This window comes from Mytilus edulis, chromosome 3 (genome assembly GCF_963676685.1).
Source record: "Mytilus edulis chromosome 3, xbMytEdul2.2, whole genome shotgun sequence".
Taxonomy (NCBI): Eukaryota; Metazoa; Mollusca; class Bivalvia; order Mytilida; family Mytilidae; genus Mytilus; species Mytilus edulis.
The window spans coordinates 8412649-8424385 of record NC_092346.1 but is presented as its reverse complement, the minus strand read 5'-3'; the positions used below and the strand labels follow the sequence as shown (position 1 = coordinate 8424385).

The following is an 11737-nucleotide window of genomic DNA, read 5'->3' as shown; positions in this document are numbered from 1 at the left end:
GTTGTCGTTTGTTTATGTGTTACATATTTGTTTTTCGTTCATTTTTTTATATAAATAAGGCCGTTAGTTTTCTCGTTTGAATTGTTTTACATTGTCTTATCGGGGCCTTTTATAGCTGACTATGCGGTATGGGCTTTGTTGAAGGCCGTACGGTGACCTATAGTGTCATTTTGGTCTCATTGGCAATCATAGCACATCTTCTTTTTTATATAGACAATACATTTTCGAAGAAATAGGGAACCTGTACAAGGCTTAGTTTCAAGAAAATTTTAATAAAGATGGAATCGTAACAAACTAAGATGGAGACTTTGTTTTAGTAAACGATAGTGGAAGTGGCATTGTTATTCCTGGTTATGAAGCACATGTTTAAATTCCTTTGCTTTAATACAGAAGATGTATATTTGCAGATGGAACATTCAAGTATTGTTGTGACATTTTACCTACATGCATTTAATTATATTAAAAGGGAGAGGAAGTGATTTTTTTTTAAATAACACAATCTAAGACTTATAAAAGACAAAAATGGAGCTAAAGATACTAAATGTATTTTGAAAAGCTATTCCCGTATAGTATTGGCGCAAAAGGAGTAATTCTTAGCACAAAGGAGCTAAAAATCCCGTTTCCACGTACGAAACAAAAAATAAGAACAAACGTATTAATATCTCTGTGTAATATATAAAGAAAAAAATAGACTGGCCATGAAATCGAATATATAAGCCGGTTCATGTGAAATTGGAAAAACGCTTTAAAACCAACAACAAATTAATGAATTGACCGATTTCTTATAAGTTAAAAATTGGGTACAAAACAAATAAACCGTTGCCTTGTTGTATCAGCTTAAGGTGAAAAACTAGCTTGTTAAAGATAACACGGTTAGCCTACCGATTTAAATCTTATCATAATTTTATCTTTTAAGATCTGTTTCCTGTATGCGGTAGTGCATGTGTTGCACTTTATAGTTATCCCCCCCCCCCCAAAAAAAAATGTCCTTGTCCTTCATGCAGGGACCTTACAGTGCTTAACTGAAAGTTGGCAATTGAAGCATGTTTCCGACTGTAGAAACGGGAACTCGCAGTTTACACGTGTTACTTCTGATCGCATTACCAGGGGGTATGGATTGGGTTTACAGAAAAGCCAAATATCAGCAAAAGGTGCAGAATACAGGTAAAAATATATAATAGAGAAAAATTTGGTGCTAAAGTATAAAGAATAGAGAATAAGGGCGCACTAAAATATAAAGAATAGAGAATAAGGGCGCACTAAAATATAAAGAATAGAAAATAAGGGCGCACTAAAATATAAAGAATAGAGAATAATGGGGTACTAAAATATAAAGAATAGAGAATAAGGGCGCACTAAAATTTAAAGAATAGAGAATAAGGGCGCATTTAAATTTAACGAATAGAGAAAAATAACATAAAAAATCAAGAATGCAGAGGTGAAGGGCCCTCATTCAGATTCTCCATTACGTTGGATATAATATACCCGTGACTTTATCTAATCGTTAACGTTTAAAGGAGAAACTTACATGACAGTGTGTATTTGTTTTTATACGCATCATGTATTATGATGCGCAAAAACAAATACGCATTGTCATTTTAAGTTAATCTATCGATATTAAAGTATATATGTATGTGGTATCCGGGATTCCCGTTTGAGTCTATGCATATGTTTTGTCTGTTTGCGTGACAAGCCTCAGAAAACTTTATCATTTGCTATATAAAGATAAACTTATATTTATTCAGACATCTGAACCGTGATTACAATGAAGTGTATATTTATAAAATAACAACGTTTATTCACCTGTAAATGTTTTAAATGCGTTTCACATATGCTTCTTATATTCATCTTAAATTCAGACATATACTGACGGACCATAAAAACGCAACACTGGATTTTCCTTTTTTAATTGAAATATTCTAATGTTCGTACGGCGGCTTTGTGAAAGATTGTGCACATCCTGCTACAAGCATGAAATTTGGCATAGACCATCCTGAACTATTTCTCTTTTATTTCAGATAGGGAGGCATTTGATAAAAAATAACTCCCTTCCGGTAAAATCCAAAATGGCGGACATCATATTTAAATCAGCCCAATATCGAAGGCTGGTATGTGAAAAGGTGTTATTAATATGCTTCTATCATAATATTTGGTACAAACCTTTGTTTTGTACTAGTTTTGGATAATTGATAAAGATTAGATGTCTTCAAAAACCTTACTTCCGGTAAAATCCAACATGGCAGACATTGTACTAAAATAAGCTTATTTTTAGGAAGGGTAATTGAAATGTGTTTTAAAGTATTGCTTCTATCATCATATTGTGCAGGAACCTTTCTTTGGTGCTTTTCATGGATACAATGTATATAAAATATGTCTTCAAAACCCTTACTTCCGGTGATATTCAATATGGCGGACATAGAAATCAGTATTGATAGTTTTCATTTTAATGTTCAACCTTTTTCTAAATGTAAAGAAAATGGGTTTTTTTTAGCGGGTCATTAAACTTTTGGCTTTAAGTCATCCTCAAAACTACTAATTCTATTCAGCTTTGTATGTTTAAATACAAAGTTAACACTTCCGGTAAAATAAAAACCCAATATGGCGTAAATTACAAAGATGAGTCCTCAATCCATATCTTCGATGTGGAGTTTTTGAATAGATTGATTAAAACAAAAAATAAAATCACTAAAGTTCTTAAACATCTTAAGAATGACTAATTTATGGCCCCAAATACATGTTTATTCACAATCGGAGAGCTTATTTTCCAAATGTACAAAGATCGTGGTAACTAGTGTTTCTTACATCTATAATGTACAAGCTCCTGATAAGATGAAGAGGCCTCACAAAGAGTTGTCCAAAAGGGTTAACGTTCCCATGGATCATATTTTTCCCTTCGCCATTCATAAGCGTCTGGACTAGTTAGCATAGGAACCAATACCAAGCTTGTTACTCATTCGCATCCGCCATGGTATATTGCACGTTTTACTTGCTGAAAAAGACTAGACCGAGTCGTGGGAATAGCCTCAATAAGTATTTCCTCTTCTTAAAAACACATGTTTTCTGGCTTTGTTAACCCCATCTGATAAGTTTGTTCGATCTTACAACAAAACCACGTATCGTTCTATCAATGACATTGTCAAATCAACATCTGGTGATGTTGGCTGATCAATCATCATTCTGAATGATAGAGTCACATCTTCAAACACCATCCATGTCACCAACGCAGTTCCGTTTCCAGCAAACGTGTAATATCTCAATGCCTAGTGTATTTGAAAGGTCATGGATAGATATATATCTGAGCTTTTTCCACTTACAAATTCAAGCCAAAGATTGTCTGCCCCTATGTCACTGAATGGTGAAACAGCAATGACAGCAACATCAGTATCGACTGTTCGAGTCATGACTCAGTTAAGTCTGTGTTTCACTGCATCAGAAACATGCATCTTGATTCAAGTGTCAGCCTCTTCATGTGAACATGGTGCTAAGCTTGAAACATCATCATGTGGTGGATAACACAGAACATCACGAGCAATTGTTACTACAACTACCGTTTCCTCTAAATCTATTGAGCAAGCTGTTGCGGATGAAAACTTAAAAGTTCTTTCTTATTGTCGTCATTTCATAGAAAACTTTGTCATTTTGAGGATTTTGTTTTGACTCTGGATTCGTCTGTGTATTCCCTTTTTCCTAAATGAAGCTCTTGCTTCTTATAGCAAATGCTCAGGATATTCTGTCTTATCAACCTCGTGACGTATTTCACCATGTTCACATTAAGAGGCTGACAATAGAATCATGGTGCATGTGTCTGATGCAATGAAACACGAACTTGCACGAGTCATGACTCGAATAGTCGTTACAGATGATGCTGTCATAACTGTTTCGCTATTCCGTGACAGGGGTAGACGAACTATGGATTGTGTTTTGGAGGGCAAAAAGCTTTAGATAAATATATATCAAAGACCTTTCAAATGCACCTGGCAATGAGTGATTACACACACTTATTGTGATCCATGTCTTTACCGGTTGTGATATGGTTCTCTGATTGCTTGAAAAGGAAAAAAAGGACTGCGTGGGAAACATTGATGACAATTGAAGATGTGACTTTAACATAAAGAATGATGATTGATCAGCCCAAATTACCGAGGTTTAACTGTAAGATCACACAAACTTATCAGATGAGGTTAACATGGTTAACGAATCAAGAAAATAACTATTTGCGCAAAAGGGAAGACTAATTGAGGGTATTCCCTCACCTTGGTCTAGTCTTTTCCAGCATGTAAAACGTGCAATATACTAAGGCAAGTGTTTAGGGGGACGAGCTTGCAATTGGCTCGTATGCTACCCAGTTCAGGCGCTAATGGATGGCAAAGGAACAAAGAGGATCACTTTTAAAAAACTCTTTTTGAGGCCTCATCCTTTTGCCAGAAGCTTGTACATTATGGATGTACTGGGGAATGCGGTTCAATGCCAAAAAAATGCTACATCCTAAACATCAGAAACAAAAGCCATAAAATCTACAGTTTTAATGGACACATACTACAACAAGTCAAGAATAACCCGTACCTAGGCCTACAAATTTCAGGAAACCTCAAATGGACCATCCACATATTAAACATGGCAAAGAAAGCAAATTCAACACTAGGCTTTCAAAGAAGAAACTTGAAATACTGCCAACAAGATTGCAAAAAACAGCTTACATCTAGCCCGTCAGATCAACGATGGAATATGGAGCCATAGTATGGGACCCCTACACGGTAACAAACATGAATAAGCTACAAAAGATACAACGTCATAGTGGCAAGATTTATCACCATAGATTACAAGTCAAAAGAGGACGGGTGTGTCTCCAATATGCTTGCCCAACTGGAACTGCAAGACCTCAAGATAATTGCAAGACGAACAAGCTAGAAGTTGATATTTATGTACAAAGTGGTTTAGTGACTGATTCCCGCTATTGAACCAGACGAATTTCTCAAAAAAGTACGTCCTAAGATAAACATAACTGCCAAGAGGTTCGAAGAATAGAGAGGGTAAAATTTGCTCTTATAACGCCTCGTCAATAAATCGGCGGCGCTCTCTCAAACCGTCATATTAAAGCCAGAATTGGTTTCGACAAAGTATTCATACAGATACAGATACAGATACAGAGGATGTCGCGGTCGTTGTAAATGTGGAAAATCGGGTCTCACGTGCACTGCTTTGTATGCACGTGGTGGTGACTGTGAATAAACATGTATTTTAAGCCAAATAGTAGTAATTTGAAAAACTTTTAAGTACTTTAGTAATTTTGTTTTGTTTTAATCAATCTAAATAAAACTCTTAATCAAAGATATGGATTGAGGACTCATTTTTTGAAATTTACGCCATATTGGGGTGTTTTTTTTAACCGGAAGTGTTATTCAAAAATTTACTACAGAATAAATTTAGTTGTTTTGAGGATAACTAGAAGCCAAAAGTTTAATGACAAGCAAAAAAACCAACAAAAAACATTTTGAAAAAAGTTGAATATTGAAATAGAAAATTGATATTTCTATGTCCGCCATTTTGGATATTACCGGAAGTAAGGTTTTTAAAGAGATATATGTCTTATACATTGTATCCATGAGAAGCACAAAAGAGAATTATATGCCAAATTTCATGCTAGTAGCAGGATGTGCACAATCCGTCTGAAATATGCTTGTAGCCGCCGGACTATTCTTTTAAAATAAATGTATAAAAACAAATTTCATTACGTTATGTGAAAATCTTAAATCCAAAACCTTGAATTCCAATGATATATGGACATGTCGAATGAAGGACAGAAAGTCACAGGACAAAAAAAAGTCACAGACAAATAGCCACAGGACTAAAAGTCACAATTCAGTTTTGAGATTATTTTCTTTGAACAAGAAAACATTTATTTTGAAAATATTTTTTTGTATCTTTCTTGAAGTTTAATATTTGAAGCATTTTTGTTATTAAAATTTATTCAATAAATATCAATAATAATCAAATACTTGTTATGAAAACAAAATGTCACAAAGTGGCTTGGTACTTAAATTGCTTCATTTTGCCAATAAATGTATCCTTTGCATGATTAAAATTTAAAACATTTTCATCTATCAATGTTTATGAGCAATTTCCTTAAAGGAATAGGGGCATTAAGACCTGGTTTTGGTCTGAAATGTTTGATAACTTTTTCAAATTGGCACATAATTTTTAGAAATGAATATGGTCAAGAAATATAAATGATAAACATGAAGATTTTAATGTGATGACGTCACAATAACGTCATTGTGTGCACTGTTTTTCACAAAAACGATGAAAAATACGGATTTTTTTGCTGTTTTCTATCTTTATTTCTTTTGTTGAAACATTGTGCGCAACCAAGAAACAACAAAATAATTTAACAGAAGCTTTTTCAAAACTATTGACAAAATCTCACCAAATATAAAGTTGTTTCTTGCGTGCGCACATACTTTTTCAATCTAAAATATACTTAAAAATTTGATGAAAACCAAGGCAAATCACGAAATTTTACAAAATATGCAAATATAGTCATGATTTGTTGCCATGGTAACTTGTTCAATGTTAAAAATTGTTTTATTTTCTAAAGACCTTGTACCTTAGATACTTTTCAGTTATTTAAAAATATGTATGACAACTTTTAAATTTGCAGTAATTTATGGGCCAAATAAGGGCCTTATTGCCCCTACTCCTTTTAAATGATTATATGTAATAAAAAGAAGATATTTAAAAATATTTTTAAACAATTGTCAAAAAATTATTTGTGACTTTTTGTACTATCAAATTTGTGACTTTATGTCCTATCAAATTTATGACTTTATGTCCTGTGACTATCTGTCCGTTTACCGTCATAAAACTAAATTAATGGTTAAATAAAAATGATAGTAATTATGGACCACACAACATTTGATGGCAAACAATACTATCAAGTATGAGAGCTTTTCTGTCAAATTATCTCATAGGAATTGCCTTCATCAGTTGTCATTGTTATAATATTAAGAATCCTCAGTCAAACAAAAAAGATTTACAAATACAGACAAAAAAAAACCTAATAAATTTCAAAAGAGTGTTTTATGCTCAAGAAATAGTTGATTTTCTAATTATACTTTATCATAAAATTAACAATTAGGTCTTTCATTGTTGTCAGAGAATTGTCAAAAGGCTGTAACATATATACAGGGAGATGAGACAAAATGATATATTATGTGTTTTATCATATCGTATGAACAGATATTTTAGTGGTAGCTATAATCATTTATAAGATAAACAGCATATCAAATGTTGTTGTACTGATAAAAAGTACTTACATAATCATGTGATTTAAAATTTCCTTGTGTGTAGTGTGAATGAAATTAAAGTAAAAATTAACGTTTAAAAACTTAAGGTCTACATAATGGCGCTATCAAAATCTCTTCAGAGTGGACAAGTTCCATTGGCCTGTCAGTTGTGTGAGGAATCTAATGAGATTAAGTGGAAATGTTTACAGTGTGACTTTCTCTTGTGTACAAAATGTCAAACACTTCATAAAAAAGTGAAATCAACCGACCAGCATACCATCATAGACATTAAGGACATTGCCTGTCATCAGCAACAAACCAAGGATAAACTAGATTTTAGTAACATTCCATGTGGAATTCATTCAGACCAAAACTGTTGTTTATTTTGCCAATCTTGTGAAGTAGTTGTCTGCCCTTTATGTATTACAAAAATACATGAAAAACACAAGATGATTGAATTAGCTGAAGGATATGAACTTACATTAAAAACTGTAAAAACTTTCAATTCAGATATTGACAAGAAATTAGTACAAAATGGGGAGGTGTTATCGGAAATTGGAATTTTTAAATCTTCTGAAGATTCAATTAAATATGAATTAGAAAAGCAGAAAATTCTTAGCCGAGAAAAAGTATTAATGGATGAAGTAAAAAAGCATACCAATAAACTTATGAAAGAACTTAATCAGAGGAAGGAAATCCTTGTGAAATCAGTGAATGATGCAGAAAATAGATCAGAGAAGATCAACAAAGATTTAGACTTCAGAAAAAAGAATTTAATCCAGGCTTTAAATTCTAACAATGCTAATCAAGTTTTCAGCATATATTTAGAGGAGAAATTTTCAAGAAACCAAAGCATTGAACATGTCAAAACTATATTTAAAAAGTTACCTAAATTTGTACCAGGAAAACAAGTAGTTGAAGATTTCTATCTTGGATCATTAGTTGAAACTGATGATGGCAAAAAGCAATTTGAATTGAAAGTGATAAAACAATACAAAACAACACTTCAACTTGTTGAAAATCTAATCTGGTCTAGTGATAAATCAATATGGATAAGTCAATTTACAAAGCACAAACTACATAAATTGAAACTGACCAATGAATCCTTACATGAGATGAATTCTTTCAAAATAGATATGTATAACATGGCATTACTACCATCTGGTGACCTTCTCTTATCTACAATGGAATCAAACCTTAAAACAATTACCTGTAGCAGCAGTAAAGTAGTACCAACAAAGTACAGTGTAACTCCTTTGATAACCCTTGCTGTCCATGTAACAAATGATCATAAAATCTTAGTGAGTACAAGAGATAACAAAACAACACCATACCATGTCGGTGGTACCAGACAAGTTATCATGATGAATATGGATGGAACAAAGGAAAAAGTGTATCACACAGACAACAAAGGGAGACCTATTTTTACCAATCCCTTTAGAATAACTACAGACAATGACAATGCCATTTATGTCATTGATCGTCTCAATGAACATTTGGTTGGTAGGATAGTGGCGTTAGGTAAAACTAATGAAGTGAGATGGATATATAGTGGAAATCCAGATGTAAACAAGGAACAAACATTCAAACCTAAAGATTTAGTGTCTACAAAATCAGACAATATTATAGTTACAGATGATGATAAACACATGATTCTTATCCTCAACACTTCAGGACAGTGTATTCATTATATGAACACTAAGGATCAGTTAGGTATCGAGTTACCATTCTCTGTAGACATTGACAATGCAGGTACATTGTACGTAGGCTGTAATACATATGGTAATGCCAAGGCCAAAATATATACTGTTCAAGTTTCTGGCTTCTGATTTACTGATTTTAATTACTTCCCTTGTCTGTATTCTGATCATACCTCTATATATTTGTGTATTTACAAAATTAAACTGCTTTTTCAATTCATAAACTATTAAGTGAATTTTTAAAGCCATAATAGATCAACTGAAAATAATTGAGACACAGATGGGAAATAAACTCATCATAGATACCAGGACTATTTTTTTGTATTTATGCCAGTCGCGTGTTTCGTCTACAAGGAACACATCAGTGATGCTCAATCCAAAAAAGTTAAAAAGGCCAAAAAAAGTACGAAATTGAAAAGCATTGAGGACCAAAATTCCTAAAAGTGTTGCCAAATGGGACAGTCTTGTATTTTTGTCATAGGGAATAACAGCCTACTAGTATATTGACTAAAAGAGGGACGAAAGATACCAAAGGGACAGCCAAACTCATAAATCTAAAACAAACTGACAACGCCATGGCTAAAAATGAAAAAGACAAACAGAAAAACAATAGCACACACGACACAACATAGAAAACCAAAAAATAAACATCACGAACCCCACCAAAAACTAGGGGTGATCTCAGGTGCTCCGGAAGGGTAAGCAGATCCTGCTCCACATGTGGCACCCGTCGTTTTGCTTATGTGATTACAAATCCGGTAAATAGTCTAATTCGGTAGGTCACATTCATGAAAGGGAAGGGGATTGTAGTTACGACGTAAGGAACATATCCGATATCATTTGTGAAACGGTTATTCCATAACGGTCAACCAACTCGTGATGGCGTCCGTAAAATTTACGAAGGGATGATTTCAACTTCACCATTTGGAACTCTTGGTTTAATAGCTTCCTTGTGAGCAGTAACCCTCTATCAAGAAAATCATGATAGGAAATGCAAGCACGGGAATATCGTATCAATTGGGAGATATATACCCCGTATGCAGGTGCTGCTGGAATGTTGCTACTTAAAAATGGAAAGTTCACAATTGGAAAGCTGAAATCATTTTTTTTTGTCGTAAAGTTTTGTTTTCAACCGACCCTCATTGTCAATTTCTAGATGTAAGTCAAGATATGAAGCCAATTAACTGTATCTGTAGTATCCTTTATCTCCAATTCGATGGGATATATGCGTTCCACATAGTCACCAAATTTTGAATTGTTTAGTGAAAGAACGTCATCTATATAGCGGAAAGTAGAGTTAAAAGATATTGCTAACTTCTTATCTTTCTTCCTAAGAAGTTCCTGCATGAAGTCAGCCTCATAATAATAAAGAAACAAGTCGGCAAGTAGAGGGGCACAGTTTGTTCCCATTGGGATGCCGACAGTCTGTTGAAAAACACGTCCTCCGAACGTTACAAATACGTTGTCAATCAAGCATCTTGATAATATCGTTTTCAGAGAATTGTTTGTTTGAATCAGAGTGATTCTTTACAAAGTATGATTTATCCCTCCCTAAGACAAGATACTTGTATCTACGTTGGCCATTCTTTTTTATGAAGCAAAGTAATACCAACTCTTTCAATTTTTCTTTTAGTTTGGAATGTGGAATACTTGTGTAAAGAGTAGAAAAGTCAAATGTTTTAATACTGTTACAAGATGAAAGAGAGTTAGATTGTATGTACTCTAAAAGATCTTTGGAATCCACATCTGATTCACGCCACCTCTAGAATAGGCAGTTTCACAATAACTTTGCAGCCCATCTTTGATTGCTGATAAAATAGATGTTAATAATTTAGAAAGAGGTTTCGTAGAGCACTTGGAAGACCCATCAATATACCGTTGTTTGTAAGGACACTTATGTAGTTTAGGTATCCAATACAGTGATGGAAGATCCAGTTCTTCATCTTTGGTTGAAATACCAAAGGAACAAAGAACAGACCTATGATTATCCAGGATTTCCTCTTTGGTAAGTGTCGTGAGGGTATATGTTGAGTTTCCAAGTGAATTGTCTATACCTAACTCGTTTATCAAGCAAATGATTGACAGAATGAATACGCATGTTTTGAGTTCTGCTTTGTACCTTTCTGATTTGGCCTCTGTCCCACCCATCACTATGTGTTTATGCAGTTGTGCTGTTTAAACTTTAGGAATTAAATGGGTTCTTCTTTCTATAGCCGATTCTTTTGGCATTTCACTATATAGGGGAAAATTGCGGTGCATGCGCCTCAATCTGCTATGACTTTTGACGACTAGACTATCGGTTGACGTCGCGGCCGTAAGAAGAAGAGGTTTTTGAAGTGATATTGTCTCATGTTCACGTATTCCTCAATGCAATATTCAATTGCCAGATTTCTATTTTCCTTTGCGACCGTTTCTTTACAATATGGAAATGCAATTGTTGCAACCTTTTTCATGATGTAAGTGTGGGTATGGATTAACAAAACAAAAGTTTTAAGGAAGAAAAAAAAACACCTTAAGAAATTCGTGCGACGTCAATGGTTACCTCGGATAAGTCTGGATTTGAATTTTGGTTTACAGAAAGAAGTATGATAAGAATGAATAGTAACATGAATATTTATCATGATTTGATAGATAAAAAACACCAAAATGTGTTGCGTTTTTCCAAGTCCACTGACCAGTATACTTTAAAAAATAAGTTGAATGTTTTATCAGAGATGATTATATGTCTCTGTTTTTATTTACTATCTTTTACTG

General features: G+C 33.7%; 1 protein-coding gene across 1 annotated transcript; it reads left to right on the top strand.

Annotated features, from left to right (window-relative positions):
• The first annotated feature begins 7399 nt into the window (after positions 1-7399).
• LOC139515016 (uncharacterized) lies at positions 7400-9112 on the top strand. Its single transcript, XM_071304574.1, has one exon. The coding sequence runs from the start codon at positions 7400-7402 to the stop codon at positions 9110-9112; it is 1713 nt and encodes a 570-aa protein (XP_071160675.1).
• Positions 9113-11737: the final 2625 nt, after the last annotated feature.